Genomic DNA, 20833 nt, shown 5'->3' on the forward strand with positions numbered 1-20833 from the left:
ACAGAGTGTACCTCAGCCGTTAGCCCAACTGAGGAGGAGAGTCGGGCGAGAGTGAGGCGGCAGGCTCCTGAGGGATTTTCCGCTCGGGAGACTTCCAATGTTTTTTCTCGAAAGATTGGAGACAGGGAAGTGGTGAAGTCGGATATGCTAGTGGAAAGGCTTGTTCATTTTTTCTTGGTGGCCGCGGCTACTCCTCCTGATGAACTGTGAGGGCCTTGGGTACAGGCGTCTCGCTTTTCCTTTTTCGATGAGGCGGGACGCAGCAGTCTCGCTTGTTTCAGTGAATTTTTAATGTTTTCGAATTTTGTTTTTTTACCCACGCATTGACTGCACAGCGCTCCTCAAAGGGGCGAGTCACAAACTTCTTCAAATGCCCGTTTACGGGCGCCCACCACGCCGTCCCTCTCTTCTCTCACTGCACGAGGCTCTTCTTTCTTGCTCCGCTGCCTCCATTCCTCTCTCTTAAGAGATGAGTGTCGCTTCCCTTTCTCTGTCGCTGTCTTCTCAGTCATCCTTGCACTGAACCCGAAATCCGAATGTCTACCTATCTATCTCCATATATATATATATATATATATATATATATATATATATATATATATATATATACATACGCATACATACATGTGTGTATATACCTATATACATATATATAGATATATATTTTTTTTGCTTTGTGTTTTCACACGCTCGCCTTCTCTCTGTAGCGTGGCACTTGCACTGAAGTTCGCTTCTCCTTTTCTTTTGTTCGCTTTCGCTTTCTGTCCTCGCCTTCTCGCTGCATGCTGCGCCTCCCTTCCGCAGGCTGCGACTAGAAGGGGTCCGCAGCTGCCTCGTGTGCGCAGTTTTTGCGTTGACGCTGTCACCGCCAGAAGCAGCAAGGAAACGAAAAAAAACTCGCCGCAAGGTCTTGCTGCAGCGCGTTTCGAGTCCAACGCGCGCGTCTCGTCACTGCGCCAAAGAGCGACAGTTGAAAAGCGACAAACAAGCGAGGGGAAGAACTGCGACATTCCTTCGGCGCACGGTGTGGACTCGCGCGACACGAGCGTAGGGAGCGGGCTCGCGGATCGCCATGAAAATCAATAAAACACGAATAAAATAGAGTGACTGTCCCCTCGAGAGCCGCGAGGCTCTGCGCATCTTCCGCTCGCCCCCCACACAAGACTGAGGCAGCGGGCTTGCCGATATGAAAAACAACGACGCAAACCTCGCCATGACTATAAACCACGTCGAACGACTCGCGCCGGCCCCCTCAAAAAAATCGCATTCCGCGGACTTCCTCCTCTCCCTCTTGCCATATGCTACAACCAACAAATACCTCTGCTCAGCGCTAGACACACACAGAGGCGGACACGTAAATACTCTCGCATCGATGCGCATGCATACAGATAAACATACATGAATATATGTACATGCATGTATATATATATATGTATGTGTTGATATGCATATAAACGCACACCGACGAAGCGGCGCATGTGCGCGTCGCTTCTCCCTGGGGCTGGGATTCGACATTTCTTGCGCTGGTCTCACGGCTGCGGAGTGTCGCGTGCAAACCCGTTCTTCGGTCCTCACAGTGAGACCCACCTGGGCATACAAGCCAATGGTGAGAGGCGTTACGTGGCGTTTGGGGCGCGCGTGGCGCCGCTGTTGTCCTTCAAAAGTTTCGACGAATTGAGGAATTTCCTTCTCTGCAGTTGGTCGAGGCGGTGACCCCACACGGCGCCCTCCATCAGCGAGGCTCTCCACGAGGCCACAGAGACTGCGTCCGCCCCCCCCGATTTCGCCTGGCTCGCTTCCCCCCGCGCCGCCGGCCTCGCGCGCGCGGGCCGCCTCCTCGCGTCGCCCTCCTGGCTCGGTTCGTCTCTCTCGCGCGCGCCCAGCGTGCAGTTGGCGCCCTCGCGCTTCACGCGCACAGTCTCTGGCGCGCAGTGTTCGCGGCGCTCGCGCAGCGCCTCCACAAAAATCAGATCTTCGCTCTCAGAGGCGTCTCCTCCATCTGAGGGCGAAGAGAGCGACGGGGAGGCAGAGGACAGCCGCACGTAGCGCTGCGCGGCGGCGCCGATCTTTCCTGCGTCGTCGACCTCCAGCCCTTCGCCTGGCTCCGCGGGCGCGCCGCGCGCGAAGGAGGAGGAGCAGGGCGAGAACTCGTTGGAGGACGAGAAAGGGAGGAAGTCTTGGAAGGAGGCGCTCGCGGAGAGGTCCTCGCCCTCCAGCGCGTTCTCTTCTTCGCTGCTCGAGCTGTCGCTATCCCGCCTGCGGGCGGGAGGCCGGCCGCCGCGCAGCGCCGCAGCGTCCCTTTCTGCGCCCGCGTCGTCGCGGCCCCCTGGCGCCCAGCCCCGCCCGCAGGCGGCCTCCGCCGCGAGGCCTCGCTCGTCCTCCTCCTCGCTGCTTTGCCCCTCCCCCAAGCCGTCCTCGCGCGCCACGCTGTGCCCCCAAAGCGCCTTCCACACAAAGCTCTCGCGGCCTTCACCGCCCTGACCGTCGGAATCGTCTCCGCTTCGCGCGCGCTCGGCGCGGCGGGTGCTCTCGCCGGCGGCGCGCGTCTGCGCGCACGCCGAGATGCGCGCATGCAGCAGCGAATCAATCGTCAGCGAGGAGATCACCGTCGACGCGCCGTCCTCGTCCTCCTCGCGCTCGGGCTCAGAGGAACCCGACGAGGCCCACTCCGAGTCCTCCGGCAGCAGGACAAACGACGCAGAGGACGCGCTCGCGGACGCGCTTCCACACGCGCCCAGCCACGCGCAGCACGCCCGCCCTAGGGCCGCGCACTGCGCTCCAAACGCCACTGCGCGCAGACGCAAAAAGAAAATTTGCAGAGCGCTCGGGTCCGACAACCTTACGGCAAGCCCACGCGGGCGAAGCGGCTTCACGCCTCCACACACGCCCTGAAAAGGGCACTAAAAACGCGATGACGCACAGGCATGCCAGCCACGTGGCTCGCGCCCGCGCCGCCCAAGGCGTGTTTACGCATCGCCGCCTCGCTAAAAATGAAAGACGCAGCAGCGGCACGCGAGCAGATACATATCTATCTACCTATATATATATATATACATATATTCATATATACATATATACATGTATGTACGTGCATGCACGTATAGACACTAACATATAAGCAGACAAAGCTGGTGATACGTCAACGCGCACAGATGATGCTTGCTGAGAGCAAATGGTGCGGCGCGCGACGCCTGCGTGCGCCTCGAGACTCACAGCGTGCGCGGACTGCCAGGAATCTTTTGCTCAGCGTCTCCAGCTCTCGCTCAGTCGCCTCGATGTTCAAGGCACACTCGCGCTGCAGAGGAAAGACAAATCAGAAAAGCTCGATGAACAGATGGAAACGGGGCAAAGCTTCAAGGGGCAGACGAACAGAAGCGCGTCGCCTTGCAAGCGAGACCGGAGAGTTGTCTCGGCGGCTCCACGGACCGACAGGCAGCTTTCGCGTCGAGCCGCGAAAGCTTCCCTAAACCCTAAACCCGAGCCGCGAAAGCCGCGAGAGGGGGTCTGCGCGCACAGTGTGTGAGAAAAGTAGGCAAGCTCAGGAAGACAGACAGTCAGCATCGGCGACTCGCATACGCGGACTCAGCGACTTCAAGAGCAGATCGGGCAAGGGAGCGAAGGGCGTGGAAGCGTGAGCCCAGTCCGTGGTACACCGAGAGCAACAGGACGACGCCGGCAGACGGCGGAGGACGCCCCTCTGCGGAGACCTACTTGTTTCTGCTTGTTGTGAACCTCCACGGCAAAGAGCAACTGCGTCTGAAGACAAATGACTCCGAACCCGCAACGGAGAAACCGAAACATCCCGCGAAGGCCGCTCGGCGCCCCGCGAGGCGGCGCAACGAGAACGGCGCCTGCGGCGGACGGCAGAAGGCCGCGTCACTCCGCGCCTCTCTGCGGCGGCCCCTCAGGCAGCAAGTCGACAAAGACGCATCCTAAAAGCATCTGCAGGAGGCAAGCGGTATCGGACCACAAAAGCGAACCCCGACCCTGAAGGTATTGATTCCGCACTCGAAGTGGCGTTAACCGAGCTGTTACATGACTATATTCTAATGCAGTCAAAGAGGAGTGAGATTTGCTACGAGTGAAGGAGGCGAGTAAACTTGCAAGCGACACGCGAGGCAGAAAATTGAACAAACTCTCTACCCAGGAGCCTCAGCAGGCGCGCAAAGCCCCGGCTCGTTCTCTCTCTGTGCGCGCTTTGTCTGGCGCTTCAGCGGAGACAGAGAAGGCGCCGAGCGCTCGGCACCTGAAGAACTCTGAAACACCAGATGCATGCAAGGGAGCGCCTGGCGGGCGACGGCGTCGCGACGGTCTTTCCCTACGATCGTTTTGATTCGGCGTTCGCGGCGCTCTTCGTAGACGCACGCCAGGCGGCGGAGGCGCTGCTGCAGCTTCCGGCGGGCCCTGCGCCAGAGCGCGACAGGGGGCAGAAGAGACTCCGCGACTGCCCACAGCCGCCGCCGCTCCACTAGCAAGGAGAGAAGCGTCGCGGCGGCGCCGAGGCACGCGAGAAGCAAAAGCGCGAGATGCAGCCAGAAGGCGAGCGGCGAGACGCGCTCTCGAGGCTTGGGCGGTGGAAAGAAAATCTGAACTCGCGGGCGCGCGCGCCGAGCCTTCCCCGGCGGCGGGAGATAGGGAGTCAGCCGCGAACAGGACGACGGGGGCGGGGAAAACGTGGACGGCGCAGCGGCTGGGCACTGCGCGGCGTTCGCAGTCTGCGACGGGCTCGAAGGCGCGGCGTCGGCGACGCGCGCGCCGAGCAGAGGCAACCAGACGAGCGAGAAGAAAAAAAACGCGCTGACGCCCATCATCCGCGGAGACGCGGGAAGAGAGCGCCGCCGCCTTGCCCTGTCCGCGAGGAGGGGGTTCACGCCGACGTCCATCCTCCCGCGCAGCGAATCGGCACGCAGTGCAGCACAGCAGCGAGGCGAGCGAGAGGAAACTCGAGAGGAAAATACATCCACGGTGCTGACGACGGGGTGTGCGCGGCTCAGAGAAGACCGGAGCGGCGGCTTGGAGTCCCGCGGGAAGTTGGAAACCCGGTGGGAGGAGGCGCGCGGCCAGACGAGGGAGAGCGTCGCCGAGAGGGCGAGAAAAGCATCTCGAGTGTGAGCGTCGCAAGCGAAGGGCCTCGACAGGCAGAGGACGCCATGCACATGGCGACAGAAGGAAACATGCAGAAGAAGGAGAAGAAAGAGAGAGACAAAGCGAGGAACAGGGGGAGGCGAGCAGCTGAGAGAGTGCGACAGTGTGAACTGACGGGGGAAGCGGGTGGGCGAGGCTACGCGACACACGCGAAATCGAGCTCACACTGGCGCTTCTAAAGACGGAAACTCTCACGTGGCCTCCTCGAGTCACGCGAGGAAAGGGAACCGGGGCCAGGAGGACAGAACGAGGCAAGGCAGCGAGCTTTTCAGCTCAGACGACGAGGCCGTTCAACAACGGCAGCTGCGCAGGGAAAAGGCCGAACCCGGGTTGGAGAGAACAACGCCATGCAGCGTGACAAGGAAAGAAAAGGAGAGCGATAGACGCAATCAAGACAAAGAGAAATGGCCACGACGGTGCTGTGGGCGGGCCCGCGCCGTCGCTAAACAACAACCACAGAACGCGACAGAGTCAAGGAAGGCGGATGTGAGAAGAGAGCCGGCGGCTGGCTCCCCCCAGAGGCAAGAACAGTGTCAATATGTGTGCCAGGCTTGAAGCAATTTTGCCGTCACTGCTTGAAAATGTGCGTCCTATGCTTCAGAATCGCCAGCTCCCGCATCGCGAGGCATTCCCCGGTCTTGCTCCCTCCTCGCATGCAGCTAGGTGACCCCCTAACACGAAAAACAGCAGCGGAAGAGTGCAGAATGTGAGTCACTGGCAGTGTACACTCACCTGAGCAGATATGCTGAGACACCGCAGGAAGAAGAAATCAGATCATTCGGCGCTCCACGGAGACACACACACTGAACATATGAAGGTGGGTCATCCCGTTTTCTTCTTTCTCGAGCCCATCCTTCCCGACGCTTCATCACGCGAGACCCGCCGGCAGCCACGCCACTGAGTCCCGGCAAAGTCAGAGGTTCTCTCGAGATCCGTTTCGTTACATGGACAAGTCAGACCGTTTGCGAGATGTACTTCGCTTCTCTCTGTCTTTCGCTTGTCCAATCTTCGTTTTCAGTTTTGATCTCTCTGTTCGTGCTTGTGTGTAGTGCGTGTGTTTTTTCATCGGTCAGGGATTCTGCGCCCGCTCGACGCCCGCGGGTCGTTGTGTCTCACCGCGGGGAATCGGCTACGGAGTTTTTTTCTGTCACGTTGATACTTCTCTTTTCCTCCTTCTCTCGTCGTCCATCTCCACGCGTCTTTCTGCATTTTTTGCCGCTGCGGTCCGTTTTGCTTCCTCGCTGTTTTCCTCTGGCTTGTCGTCGCCGAGCTCCCGCCCTTTTCTCACGTTCTTGCTGACACGGTCTCCGTCTCTAGCTTTCGCGCATCGACTTCAGTCAGCTGTGACTCTTCTGCGTGCTTCTTTCCGATGTCCAGTGTGGAGAAGCGGGACGTGCGAGGAGAGGAAGGCGTGCGGAAGCCGAGCGGGTAGACAGCGGGCTGCTTCGTTTTGTCGGCGCCGCCGTCGTTGCAGCGTCTTCGTGGTGCTCGCCGCCTTTTCCTCTTGTTCTCCTGCTACTCCAGCTTGTATTTAAGTTAGATCCTTCGTCTCTTCTCGTCCTCTCTTCTGTGCGGTCCTCCTCTCTCTTCGTCCTTCGCTCTGCTTCGCTTCCGCTCGCCCTCACATCTTCCTGCGCCCGCGTTTCGCTGTGCCTTTGCCCCCTCGTTTCCTTTTGAGCTGCTCGCGACGGCAGCAGGGTTAGGGTTTGGAGCGAATGCCGTCATGGCCGCGCCAGAAGGAACTCCGGTAGGGCAAACAAGAAAAAACCTCCGGCGAAGCAGATTCCGTCGCCATAACTATATATATGTATATGTCTGTGTATGGTGCACTCCTGACTCGCGCGCGTTGATGTGGAGACTTAGCTTTCATACTTCGGATGCGTGTGTAGTTGCAGACAGCAGGGAGCGCTTCCAGGCGGGTCACACTGTGCGCGACACTTGTGTCTTAGTTCGAAGCACTTGACCACGGCGCTGTCTTGCTGCTGGCCTCATCCGAGAAGGCGCGCGGCGTGCATCTAGGAAGGCTTCTGTCTGTTGACGGCTGCCTCGCCGCACGTAGAGGGAAAGGCGCGGACATGGGGCGGGGGGGCGGGGAGGGAACGTGCCTCCGGCAGCGGGAGAGCGTCTTTCTTCGCGATCACAGATGCTCTTGGAGGGCAGCCTTCCTCCGCGCATGTCCCCTTTTGTTTCGCGAGGCATTGCTCTGTTTTTTCAAGAAGTTCGCGTGTGGATCGGGTGAGAGGCTCATCTCTCTTCGTGTGTGCCATTTAAACGCCTCTGAAAATCTTGCCGCCCGAATGCGGAGCTGGGCGGGGGCCTTCGTTTGAAGCGGCGCCGAGCGTTGTGCTGCTGCACGTCTACAGCTTCATCAGCTGGCCGCGCTGCCTCTGAGCGGCTCGAGTTCCTCCTCTCCGCTTTTGCGCCTCCGCTCGCCGGCGTCTCGCGATTTGCCGTCGCCCCCTGCGGGCTCTTCGAGCCCTCCTCTCGCCGCGCCTTCGTGGCAGGAAGCATCCTCTCTCAGCCGCAGAGGCGCCGACTCGCGGCCTGCGGCCTGCGCAGAGGAGGCGCCTGGGAGAGGAGACAACGAAGCGAGGCTGAGCGAGGAGGGAACGCGAATCGATGAGACGAAGGCACAGGTGGCGGCGCTGCTTCTTAAGAGGCAGTTTCGATCTGTGATTCGCCTCGTCTCCGAACTCCTGCAGCAGGTTCGTGGTCTTCTCGCTCACTGACGCACACCTTAGCATGCCCGCGTATATCTACAGGCTGGCGCTGTGCGTGTGTTCGTTGCGCTGTCAATTTACAACCTTCTTTGTCTATCTACATGTATATTGCTATTCGTTTTGTGGGTAGCTGAGGGGGATGCACATGTAGGCATCCGCCGGCCGCTGGTGCGTCATTCGTGTATTTGCAGCCGCAGCTGCCGCCGGATCTTCATATTCAGTGGGTAGCAGTCAAGATCTACGCGCTGCTTTCTCGCAAGGTGAGTTGGTTCTTGCAGTCTGAAGCTCCGCCTTCCGGCGCCTCTGCGGGCCTGCGTGGACGCCTCTCTGGTGTCTCTGCGCCTCCGGGAGAGCTGCTCACGTCTCCTCTCGCGTTTCATCGAGGCCTGCGCGCGCCGGCCTCCGCAGATCGCTTCCCCTCTTCGCGCATTCTCTCTCTTTATTCGTGGCTTTCGTCCCGCCCTTCGTTTTGCGCGGAGAGGGGGCCTGGCAGGGCCGCAGGAAGATGCACATGGACGCAGGCGAGCCAGTCGAGACACACGCGGAGGACTCGGGTGGCGCTGCGAGTCCCGCGAACCTTGCCGGTTCAGCTCGAAGCGACAGAGTGGGCAGATGAACATGCTAGGATGGAGAGGGGAAGGCGGCGGCCTCGGAGCAACGGACAGGTGGAACAGAGGGAGAGAGAGAGGGCAGCGCATTGGGTCTTTTCGCTCTCGCCGCAGATGATGCAGACGCATAGAACACTGAGAGAGCCGCAGCCAAGTCTGCTCGCGCGTGTCAAGAGCGAAGCGGCGAGGCGAGGAATTGCGCGGCCTTTCGCTGTGTGTGGTTGCAGGACGGCGCGGGCATTGCGGCGGCGCTGCGCGCGCTGCCGCATCCTCTCTCTTCGCCGTATTGGACATACGAGTTCCACGGCGGCTTATATGCGGGGAAGCGGGGCTCGCTGATTCCCTTCTGCCTCCACACGTTTCTGGCCTGTGCGCCGAGTGTCTGCACGCCGAACTCGCCGGCGTGTCTCGACGCGATCTACGCCCTCCTTCGCTTCGCGCGGAGAAGACTGGAGACCTACTGCCATCCTTCTCGCTGCGCGTGTCCAGAGCCTTCTGAGCGCTCCCCCACTGCCGCGCTGCGGAAGTCTCTGCTGCGTGTCGCGGCTGGCCGGCCGCCGAGCAGCTCGGCGGCTGTCTCCTCGCCCCCGCCGGCGTCTTCGGCGCGCTCGCCTGAGGGCCCCCTGGGCGCGGATGCGGCGGCGGACGACTCTCTGCTCCACGCACTCTGGTTAGAGCGGCTGACGACAGCGGCCTTCCTCGCAGCTGAGATCCTCGTCGCGAAGGGTCACCCGCAGGTACGCCGCGCGCCTTGGCCGCGGCAGCGACGCGGCAGATCGGGATCGAACTTGCGACAGACGTCTCGGCGCAGGCAGGTGTTCTCCGCGCGGGCTGACGGGTTCCTTTTCATATGGCTTGCGCGCAGAGACAACCCGGCGATCGTCGTCTCCCGGGTTGTCTGCGCGCCTGGGCTGCCGTCGCATGCGCCCGCGGCTCTCTCAGGGTCCATTCGAGACGCGCGACGCTTTTTTGGTTGCGAAGCGGATCGCGCGCGAGATGGAGGTGTATCTGTGGCTAAGCGGCACACCAGGGAGGGCGCCGAGCGGCGAACGCGGCAAACCGCTGCGCGTCTGCGCGCGGCTGGCGGGTTCGTAGGCGCACCTGCGTGGCGCGAGGGGAGGAGGCGCGCCGGTATGTCCGTGGCTAGGTGCTCACGTGTGGGAGTGTGTCTCGGCGTTCAGGAGGCGCTTCAGCTGCTGCAGGAAGAAGTCCTCAAGCGGCGGCAGGGGCAGCAGCACACGCCGACGCTCTCGCTGATGGGGCGCATCGGCCTGCGGGTAAGTGTGGCTGGGGTGTCCATTTTTCGCGGTTTTTTCGGGTTTTTTGAGTCTTTTTCGGCGTTTGTTGGGTGCTTCCCTCCGTTTGTTCCATGGCGGCGCACCTTCCCCCCCCCCCCCCCCCCCCTTTTACGCAGTTCGTCTCACCGCGGTTGGCCAAGCAATGTCAGAAGGATGTCGGAGCTCTAACGTGATACCTGTAATTATCAGGAGTACAGAGGTCATTGCAACTAAGAGACCAAAGCTATAAGATGAATTTAGATTGAGAGGACGATAGAAGACGAGCTGTGCGGGGCGAGCCGCTGGGAGCTTCTCTGCCCAACATCCAGGTGCCCTTTGCGCTTTGTCGTTCGCGAGCGGGCCCGCATCAAGCGGAGGTTGCAGCGGCCTGAAGCAATCGCACAGACGCGATTTCTGGGCCCTGGGGCGTAGCGCCTTCTGGCGGTCGCCAGGTGTCGAGCCTAGATGATGTCTTTCAGTTGCGGATCAGCTCTCTTGGAGGTCGCGTGCGTGCTTCCAGATGGGCTCCCTCGACCTCGCGGACGAGTGTTTCGGCTACGTCGAGTGCCTCAGCGAGTGCGACAACGTGACGGCGCAAACCAACAGGTGAGGCTGCGCGGGCTCGCGCCAAGCGCGCGTCCCGCCGCGGGCAACTCCGCTGTACTTCGTACCTGAAGAGCCCTTTTGCTTAGCGCAGTATGCGGGGGTTTCAACGCAGCCAAAACAAACAGAAAGTGCTGAGACCTATGGCCCCGCCCGCCGCTGAGAGCCGCGGGGCGGTGGCGCGCTGCGAACGTGTGAGTCAGGGCGCTGTCTCGCCGCGGCCGCGCTCGCGGGTCGACTGGAGCGGTCGCGCGGGCCTGCGTCGGCCGCTGTTGCGAGGGTCGCTGGACATTTCATGATGAGCGCGCGAGCCTCGCATGCAGGCGGCGTGCGCAGGCAGGGAAGAGTCCAGCGTTGCGCGCAGGTGAGGGCCTCTACCGCAGCGTCGCGGCGCCTGCGGTTAGGCGGGCGCAGCGCGAAGGCAGCCCAGTTGGCGTGTTTGCTGAAGGCGCTCTGTGGGGCGTTGTTTCAGCGGAGTTGCGCAGGTTGAGAAGGGGGGGAGGGTTGGGGTCAGAGGCGCCGTGAGTCGTGCGCTGCACGCACGTGGAGGTTCGTGTGGGTGCCTCGCTTTGTTTTGTTTGGCAGCGGCCTGCTGGCGCTCCTGAGCCGCGACGCAGGGCGGGCGAGGGCGGCGTTCGGGGCCGGGCACGAGCTTGCCGAGCTTGGAGAAGAAGAGCGCAGGAAGTTCCTCTGGGGGGAGAAGGCGGCCAAGTTCGAGCTGAACCGCGAGGAAGACGTTCGCGAAGGCGAGCACGCGCGACAAGCGGCCTCGCTCCCCGGCTGGGCGCCAAAGCGGCTCGCAGGCGTGTCCTACCCCTCCGCGCTCGCCAGCACGGCCTCGAACCTCGCCGTCGCGAACTTGTACGATAGAAAACTCTACGAGGCCACCGTCGTCCTCGAGTCCGCCATGGAGCGGCAGCCGGTAAGCCTGCAGAGACGAAACTCGCGAAGCCTGGCGCACGCGCGCCAGGGGCGTCACCCCACAGAGTGGGCGTGCCTCAAACTTGCGGAAACGGCCACGCCGATAGAGGCGAGCGCCGAGGGAGAGAGGGGCATTCACGCGTAGAGCGAAGGGGCGCATGTGAGACGTGGGCGGCCCCGAAGCCTGCCCTCCGTCAAATGGCGCATTCGAGACCTGACAGACAGAGCGCAAAGCAAGAGCAGGAAGGGCGACGCGAGCTCGGAGTGAGGGGTTGGAGTATACACATATACCTATAAAGAAAGAGAAAGATCTACGCAGGGTTCGAGAGGTCAGCAACTGGAGACAGCTCTGCTCATTCAAGCATACTCGCGTACAAATATATGGAGAGGAGATTTATGCGTGGACACGGACGCGTGCTGGGGGTCTTCTGGCCTCGCGCCGATAGTTGGCTTGCTTGAGGTCGCCTGTATCTTCAGGATGAGTCTCTCTTCGTCGGCGGAGTTCGCAATCTGCTAACGCTCTACGAGTTTTCTTTCAACAAGCACACATGCTTGTCCTACTTGTCAAACCTGATTCACACAGCGGCGGCTGAGGACGACGAGCTGGGCGCCCTCGTGACGTCGTGAAGGAGCCCTGGGGTGGAGGGCGAGTGCACTTCTTTTTTGGCACATTTCGAGCGGTCAGCAGCGTTCTGACATGTAGACTTCAGAGGGTTCCGTTCGAGCAAAATCAAGCCGGACGCCGATGTACGCCTACTGCAGCTACACACGTGCCCACACCCTCCAAAGCCCTGGGAAGCCTCGCCTGTTTGAGGGTTGCGAAGAAAAAACGCTATTCGGATCGTTGAGCGGAGTTCTGACGTGTTTCCAGCTGGGACGCCGATCGCCACCACGCTCCTGCAAGCCGGTTCACTGAAGCGCACCCGAATCTCTGCCTCGAGTCACAATTTCATCTTTCCGCTTAATCGCAACCAGAATTTGTGTCTCTAGCTTTGGTTTCATCTCTCCGCTTAATCGCAACCAGAATTTCGGCCTCTAGCCATGGTTTCGTCTCTTCGCTTAATCGCAACCAGAATTCTTGCCTCTAGCCATGGTTTCGTCGCTTCGCTTGATCGCAACTAGTGATGCCTCACTCGTGATACGTAGCCGCACAAGACTGCGGCGTCTCCCCAGAGGCGCATGCGCAGGTGCATACGTGAGATATGGAGTCAGGTGAACGGAAGCCGCGGATTTAGATCTGCGTGGTGAAAGCGGCGGAGAGGGCGAAATGTCCTCGCCCGTTCAGCGAAGCTGCAAATCCGGAGCGTTGCCGCATGCAGCTCTCCAGCGAGTTTCCTCGTCATGAGGAGGGGGGAGCGCTCGCCTTTTTCTGAGACCTGCCTTTTGGTCACGCGCTGCTCCTGAGGAAAGCTCTAGCAGTCAGGTTGTTCGCATGCCGCTGCGAACATTTGCGAACTCCTCACTGAGGCATGTCTGCTTTGTTTGCGCCAGACGAGGCACCACTGAGAGCACACGGATTTTTCACACGCTACGGTGGCGCGTGCGGCAAAATTTGGGATGCCGCGCCATGGTGCGAGAGCGAGTGAAAATACAACTGACACACGCAGCTGACGCGCAGTTTACAACAGTGAAGCTGAAACGGTTCCGCGGTAGGAGGTATATGGGCCTAGGGGCTGCGCGCTGGGCATAGGGGCCTGTAGATCTGGGAGCACTGATGCGCGAACGCCCTAGACTGAACGTCGACTGTACTCTGTCGAGGCGCGATAGCGGTGCACGGGCTTGCTGTCCCCTCTGCGATGCCTGATGGGGTGAGGGAGGTCTCCAGTATGCACCCCTAAAGAACGCCATGCGGGCTGGTATTGACCTGAGCGGCTGCAACGAGGACGCAAGCTCAGTGAACTCCACATGACCCCAGATTGGTCACGGGTGCGTGGTGTCCCACCCCGTACGGGACTCATATCGTCTTTTCAGTTTCACCCACGCGAGCAGCGAAGACCAATAACTGTGGTGCCTTCCAAGGCTCGCAGGGGTGCTGTGACTGGCCGTGGCAACTTGGAAGCGCTCAGAAGCTCCGCATTATGGGTTGCGTCTTTCGTAAGTGCACTGAAGAGTTTTGGACTGCGCGGGTGAGGATCCGAGGCAAGGCAGCCAGCGCGTCGTCTTTGCGAGGCGCCTTCGCCCTGGTGGCAGATAGTTGTTCAAGTGCCGCCTGCCTCCTTGCCGCTTCCGTGGGGACAGGGCAGCCAAAACAATGCCGGGCATTCGCCCTTCGATACCAAAACACTACGACGGTCTGTACGTGAGGCTTCGCCGCGGGATGCATAATGACAGACTTCTCGGCGGAGAACCCCCTGTACATTCGTACAGCTGCAGGTAGCGCCCTGCGTATCACGGGCACACAGTGTATGAATCGACTAGTGGCTAGCAAGTTAAGGCAAAACAAAAGCGAGCCGCGGATGCCTGCTTTTCCCTTCAAAAGGGGGCGTGAGAAGGAACTCCGCACGGACTGGGTGACGACGAGACGCAGGCGGCCGGTCGGTGGGGTAGATGTGCAGCTCTACGTCGCCTCGCTAAGCGGTAGTGTCTAGTTCGTGTAGGGAAACTGAGTAACAGTGGGAGGGGCGCGCTTAAGAGATCTGCCAGCGTGCGCGCATTCGTTTTCGTTTCTTGCCTGCTGGTGGGTCGCGTCGCGATGTCGAGTTCTGTCGACAGAGTGCCCCACGTGTACTGGCTGCCGTCGTCGCCCCCTCCAGTGGAAGATACGCCTGCAGCGGGCTGAGCACCCACCCGCCGCAGACACCCTTTCTTGAACAGATCCACCCAGGCTACCGTCACGTTTCACTGTGTTACGCTCGGATGAGACAGGCCGGATGTTTTGTCGCGTTGACCAGTCATCCGCTGAGACTTGCTATTCCCTTATGTTGTTCGTAGAGCACGCCGCCGCACTGTGGGAAGACCTCACATGATGCCACGTCACGGGTGGCTGGCGAGGCCTACCACGCGGCCACACACGTGGAGTATAGAAGGGGGGGGGGGGGGGATTCTACAAGGACCCCCATAAAGGCTATGTCTGCGTGGGGTTGGTGCTGGTAGTTTCCTCTGGAAGGACTGCACTGACTTTAAACGTTTCCGCGTGCATATTGTCATTTCGAACCGCAGGCCTAAGAGCCTCCTAGTTCAAGCAGCACAATGTGGCATAGTTTGGCGTACACGGCTCGAGACTCTTGACTGCGTGCAAAAGCACGTTCAATGTTGTGGTCCAGATTTCGGGCGTCCCGCTGAGCTACAGCGTCATCCATATTCATAATCTTCCGTCGTATCTCACATATGAATGTGATATCCTAGGTGTTTGCTCCCTTCTGCTTTTCGTGGCTGCCCACTCGGATATGCACCAGGCACCTGGTGCCCAGCAACATTTACCTTCATCTAGCAGCTTATCCTTGGGAGCGGGTATAACATGATGCACATGTCGGGCAGAGCGTTCGGTTTTGTTTGAAAGAAACGCTCAGCCAGCAACGAGCACCATCCAATAGAATCGTGGAAACAACGAGAGGGGGGATGCATGCCTACGTCCGAATGTCTTTCCACCTCGCTGTTTGACCTCCGCACTAGGCGAGCGCTGTTTGATTCTTCTCCAAGATGTCGGTAGCGCAGCGCAGTTTTTGTGTATTGCTTCTCTTTGCAGCTATTCCCATCTGGGGTGGCCACCCGTCGTGCACAACGATTCAGCGTGCGTCTCTCCCGGCCTGCTCGAGTTTTTTTCCTGTTCAAAATTCTCCCGAGTACAGCTGTGACGCGATCTCTTGGCTCAAGATTCATCTAGCTTCATTTTCCCGCGCGGTAGTTCATAGTTTTCCGGACCCTAGAGCATTGACGCAGACGGCACGAGCGCGAGTCTGGCCACAGTGCCCGACTGAGATTAGAGTCATTGGGTTGGCGGGTGCCTCCGGTGTTGATCGAGTTCCAGAAGATGGCGGTTTGACAGCACCCGCACCACCAGCAACAACTGCGGTGTCCTTTGGGGCGGGGCGTGAGCCGCCACGTCACACACCCGCTATGTTGATCCCAGCGTCCCACAATATTCGAATTTGGGCGCCTGTCTTTGTTCCGCCTGTAGCTGGTCAGACAAATGCGGTGAGGAAATTACGTTCTGGTCTTACGATTACTCTGAGGAGGCCGCTGGACGAGCAACGAGGGTTGTAATGCACAGTCGCAGGCGAGGCGGAACTGCCCGCAGTAGCGCACCTGATGGACTAATGTGCTCTAACCTAACATGTAGCGACAAGCGTTTGGGGCCGGCAGACTCTTAGTGAGGTGATGCGCTCATGAGCACCACTGCCTTTCAGGCCGAAAGCAGGAAGTTAAGATCAAACGAAATGCACAAGCCAATAGCTTGCGGCGGGCGCGGGAGACGGTCGGTTGGTACTCTCAAGCATGACCGCCGCAATCCTTCACACGCGCCGTCAACGCCAAACGGGCGGCGTTCCCATGTCGTCTTGCCTCTTGTGTCGATGTTTATTTCTGAAACGCTATTTGCTCTAACACCTTCGCCGAGACTGGCACGAATGTCGTGTCGTTGTGCGTTGTCGTCTCGCAGCCGGCAGCCTCGCCACCGGCAGTGCCGGGTCCCGCCGGATCGCCTCCACGTAAGCACCGCAGTTGTGAGGGCACGACGATGAAATGCCTCGCCTGTGTCAAGACCTGAATCAGACGTTTTCGAACTGCTTGAGTGGCTTCCTGATCGAAAAAAGTATTTACATTATTGACTGCACACGCATCGCTATTCACGGTGCTATGAGTATTCAGTGGTCGTCACCTCGTGGCCGCGAAGCCTCGTTAAGAAGTGGCGCATGCTTTCTACTTTGTAAATTACCTGGTGCGTTGACTCTTTTGTGACAGATATGCACGCGCCACCGGGTCCTGCACCTGTGCCTGGAGCACCCCTGACCCAGCGACCTGATGCTCGCGCTGGTGACCCGTGGCCGCTATTGGTACTGCAGTCGCCGCAGATTTATCACATCCCCGCTTCGGTTATTCATCCCCAGGCGCTGCCTCTTTCGACTTTGTGGTATGCTGCGCCATCCTCGTCGACCCCGCGTGCCAAGAGGCCGCGCCGCCACGCCAGAACTACGGCCAGCACTTCTGCTCTTCCGCGCGGGCCCCCTACATCCTCTAACGCAGTTCGGGTCATTGACCTCACGTCTCCACCAGCTTCCTTAGTGCAGATGTTGCAGCCTCTCGAAGGCACTAGACTGCATGCCACTTCTTCGGCATCCACACCGGGGACATCTAGGTCTAAGAGCAGGGCCAGGCTGCCGCCGCTCTTACCACGTCCGAGCCCTCCCCAGACGCTCCAGTCTGACGTTCAGTCGGCCCACAAGCCCAGTGGTCCTCCCGCGGTTGCTGTGAAGCCGCGTGTTCGCCGCGAAATGCCAACTAAGAGTACCAGGGAGACCGCTCATGTGACCGGTTTTTTGTCGACGGCAGTGGGGGAACGAGAGCCGCCTGCGTCGGCCCACCTGCAGCCCTTGCTGCGTCTCCCTAGACGTTCTCATGCAGAATACGAACGACAGCATCCTGTTGGCGAACACGCAGGTATCCCAGAATCAGCGAGTGTTCCATCCGCCTCGAGCTTTTCCGAGCCCCGCTCTAGTAGGCATGAGACATCAGACGAGGCCGTCAGTTCCATAGGCATGCCGCTGTCGATGCCAGGCGAGAATCGTGTTCCGGTTCTGGTGCAGAGCGGACGACCCACTGCGGCTCGCCCTCGCCGTTCGCAGGCAGCAGACAAAGTGTCTCAGGCCAGGAGGGAGCCGTCAAGGGTGCATGAGCAGCGAGGAATTTCCTCTGATCTGCCGCACGGGGGCGGTCGTGTGAGCTCTACACTTCATGGAACTGGAATGGCACCAATTCGAGCCGTCTCACTTCCATCGGCGCGTGGCATAAGCTCCCTCGTGTCATCGCCGTTGTCCCCGTGGTCTAGTGCGGTAGCTTCGAGCGTGGCGGAAGTGAGCAATGAGTTTCCAGTCCTGCACCAACCGTCAAACGTCGCTTTACCTATGCCGCGGCCGTCCTTGCCCCAGGCCGGCACGGACGGGACAAGACGCGAAGTGGCACACGTCATCGTTGCGCCATCGAGACCGCGGGACACGGTTACATCAGGCCCGGGTGCTGCGTGCCAGGAGTGGCCGTCGGCGCCCCGCTCGGATTTATCTCGGTGTGGAAGCAGCGGGCGAGAACAGGCCGATGTCTTGTCGAGTCCTCGTGTTTCTGAGGCAGGGGGTGCACACAAGGAAGGGAAGGGCTCAAGACGCCAACCGAGTGGAAGCCTCTCGTCGTACCCGTCACAGTCACGAGATTCTCTTGTTTCATCTCCGCCTCCCCCGGCGGCACTGGTGGGGGTCGTTCTGGAGTGTCTGTTTCGGCGTCAGCTGATTCGTCGCCCCTTTGGAGCAGAAGCGGGAGCCGACTTGTCGCGACAACCCGTTCAGAGTGTGCCAGGAGCCCGTAATGAGCCTGTTGCACTGACGGCGCCAGGCAGCAGTCAGACAACATCTGCGTACGGTTCTGCGGAGGCAGGGCCTCGGGCGCTCTTCGAAAACCGAACCAGTGCTGCTGTCGGCGAGAGTGCAGGACCACAAAAGCACAGCGAGACACACCATAAAAGCGGAACTAAGGCTTTTCCGCGAGAGGCTTGGGCTGGCGCTTCGGTAGACATGGCGCAGCAAAGGACAAGATATGCGGCAGATCCGACGCTAAACAAAGAACATCCCGGGCTTTCGTCTTTGTCGGGCCCCCATGAGCAAAAGGGGGTTAAGCGGATCTTGACAGAAGTATCTCGGCCGCGTGCGAGTGAAGAAGCCGTCGATTCGATGGGGTCTGCCGGTTTGCCGCCCACCTGGCGGCACAAGAAGTTTAGGAGGCAGCCGGCTCCTGGCCAGGAGGAGGCGAAATGCTCCCAGAGGGACAGTGGCGGATCGGAAGGCCATGGCAAAAAGGAAGGTGATGGCGTCTAGCCAGTGTTGAATATGTGGAGGATACCATGGCCGACGGCGAGAAAGTGTCGATGTGGAGACGCTTTCGGTGGTGCTCCATGCTGTATAACATAGGGGGTGTCGGCCCGTCGCTGGTCTTGCGGGAGTGTTACAGCCTGCCTGGGACACTGCTGCGGGCGATAGCTGCCGTGAAGGAATTGTCATATACCAGCGTGTATGACTTGCGGCTTTGGGAAGCTCGGCGATGCGGCCGCGCATATCGCTCTCCTCGTCCTCACATGCACGGAGCAACGTGGAATACATACTATGTTTCATGTGCCAGCCATGAGTAGTCTGTTCACTGTCAAATGTGTTGTTTTCTCGCCTACTGCAGGCAAATATGAGTGGTGCCTCCTTGTTTCGAGGACCTATAGACTTGACTGAAGCAAACTAGCGCCCAGTAACGGCTCCCGGTTCATTACCGAGCTACTGCTTTATATTCAGTATCAGGGCGTGCGACGCTGTACAGCCCCACCGGGGCAACTTCGTGGAAACCTCTGGTGGACGGATCAGCCAAGTTGTGTGTACGCGTATCGCGATGATCGCCTCGTACCGATACTGTAAAAACACTGCTATGGTGGCTTATGTTTCCGGGTGCTCTGGATTGCGGTGGCTTGCTTCATACCAGTGTATAAGCTACTACCTGTCATTGTTTCCAAAACTAAAGGGATGACTCTGCAGTGAAATAATGTTATTTGTTCGATGGGCACAGATATTTCCGACGCTTTCTATCGCATTTCGGGTTTGGAAGACCTGCATGGATGGCAGGTAGCGTCGCCACTTACGGGTAGTCTTGCAGTGGGCGACGTCCGGGTTTCGTCTCAGCTTTAGCTGACGCGACCTCGGCGAATTCCGCATATTCGTACAGGCGATGGCGCCCCGGCCACCTAACGGGCTTCATATGCTGTTACACGGTATGGTGTTACTTCCCGTCAGTTTATTCTCTATGATAAGCACGGCGTCATTTCCGTCTGAGGCGGAACTCAGGGGTGTGCCTGTGATACCGCGGAAGAACGGGGCATCAGTGATTCCCGTAGGTCTGATGTTGGTGGAGCACTGAAGGCCTGCGTATGCTTGTTTCATCTTTCGAAGCAGCTTCTGAGCCCTTATGCCCATTTTGATCGGCGCTGGGCAAGAGGGAAGTATGGGAGTTGTGGGCGGGGGGGCGTGAGCGGCGTACGAGGTTTCTGCAGTGCTTTAGTGGTCGCGTGGGAACCGAACACCATGCAGTGCATGTGATGAACCAAAGAGCGGTCCCTCCCCAGCACCGGCGCGCCGCCTGGAGAGGCAGGACTGGTTGCGCGACTGAACCGGTGCCTGAGAAATAGAACCGACAGTGCGTTGCTCACTGTGGAGCCGAGCACTACACTGTCTCAGGAACAAGACAACGAGCAGGAAGTGGAATTGGGATGCCAGCGCCAGAAATTTCAGTGAACCTGTGATACAACGATTCCTTGCCACCTGCGGAGGACGCTGCGAATTCAGAAAGGTATCCATGTACCACTTCCTGCTAGTTCTAAGCTCGCATGGATGCGCGTCGCAAGCTGAAGACAATGAAACTGCACTCTCATGACAGCGACCAGCGGCTCTGCCACAGAGCGCGCCCCCTGTTTGCAGCACACAGGCGAACAGGCCCTTCTTTGGCTCCTAACGGCGACGCAGCGCCTCTACTCATATCTTGTGGCACCATTCCGCCAGTGTCGCCTCCTCGCCAAGGATATATCTGCGGTCTTCGCCTTCCGTAGAACTTGGGGAGTGCTAGAATACGCGTTGATGGCGACCAGTGACTTAGTTTCTGTGGCAGACTGAGCAGCACGCCAGCGTGCCCACGCGCACCTCAAGCCGGGAGGTGGCCTGATCGTCTCCATAAACTTTCGAGGAACGTGGGCACGGCCACCTCGTATGACGCCTGGTACCGTGTCTTAGATGCTGTGAAGAATGAGTACGCCTGATTGTAACGCTCCAGCGTGTCGCAATCGTGCAGTGCCGCGTAAGTAGCTTACAGGCGACACTGTCAGCTGAAGTAAGACTTTTAAACCCTAAAACATAGTCCAAGCGCTAGAACAGTTCGCCACAGCATGTATCCAGCGCCACTTCTGAAGGGACGAAATGCCAGACCCGTCCTTCCTCACATGTACTGACATCACTGATGGAGACGGATTTATCCCAGCCATGTAGACACCTCTATCCGCGAACACAAGCATGCCTCATGATCACACTACTTGTCTGCATCATATATAGGCAAAACGTATTATTTTCCACGTTCAGCACGACGTCTGCATGACCGACGGTGTTGGAGGGCCCGTTGTGCTCACCTACCGGGCGGGTGCAGCTGGCACTGCACACATGACGCTCGTGCTGTCAGCGGCGCTGAGGGCACTACCGACACTCCGCCGTACTACACGCGTGCGGACACACGAGTGTGACCCTTCAGGTTCGTCCCCTTGGCATCCCTTACACGGCGTCCGTCGCTGTGCAAGCGGGAAAAAAATTGACGCCAAATACTCATATCGGCGAACGCAGAA

General features: G+C 59.3%; 3 protein-coding genes across 3 annotated transcripts; 2 read left to right on the forward strand and 1 right to left on the reverse strand.

Moving 5' to 3' along the window:
- Positions 1-1616: 1616 nt before the first annotated feature.
- Positions 1617-4883, reverse strand: BESB_026300 (uncharacterized protein; the record flags this gene model as incomplete). The annotated part of the gene is made up of 4 exons (XM_029361310.1): positions 1617-2788; positions 3214-3295; positions 3712-3756; positions 4323-4883. 4 exons carry the CDS (start codon positions 4881-4883, stop codon positions 1617-1619), a joined length of 1860 nt encoding a protein of 619 aa, XP_029215665.1.
- A 1985-nt stretch (positions 4884-6868) lies between these two features.
- Positions 6869-11901, forward strand: BESB_026310 (uncharacterized protein; the record flags this gene model as incomplete). The annotated part of the gene is made up of 8 exons (XM_029361311.1): positions 6869-6892; positions 7509-7850; positions 8057-8125; positions 8701-9210; positions 9655-9750; positions 10271-10356; positions 10939-11275; positions 11752-11901. The coding sequence occupies 8 exons, from the start codon at positions 6869-6871 to the stop codon at positions 11899-11901; spliced, it is 1614 nt and encodes a 537-aa protein (XP_029215666.1).
- Positions 11902-16175: 4274 nt separating this feature from the next.
- BESB_026320 (uncharacterized protein) lies at positions 16176-18290 on the forward strand (the record flags this gene model as incomplete). Its single annotated transcript, XM_029361312.1, has 1 exon — positions 16176-18290. The coding sequence occupies one exon, from the start codon at positions 16176-16178 to the stop codon at positions 18288-18290; it is 2115 nt and encodes a 704-aa protein (XP_029215667.1).
- Between the last annotated feature and the right edge of the window lie 2543 nt (positions 18291-20833).

The sequence above is a fragment of the Besnoitia besnoiti genome (genome assembly GCF_002563875.1).
Source record: "Besnoitia besnoiti strain Bb-Ger1 chromosome Unknown contig00014, whole genome shotgun sequence".
In the NCBI taxonomy this organism is placed as follows: Eukaryota; Apicomplexa; class Conoidasida; order Eucoccidiorida; family Sarcocystidae; genus Besnoitia; species Besnoitia besnoiti.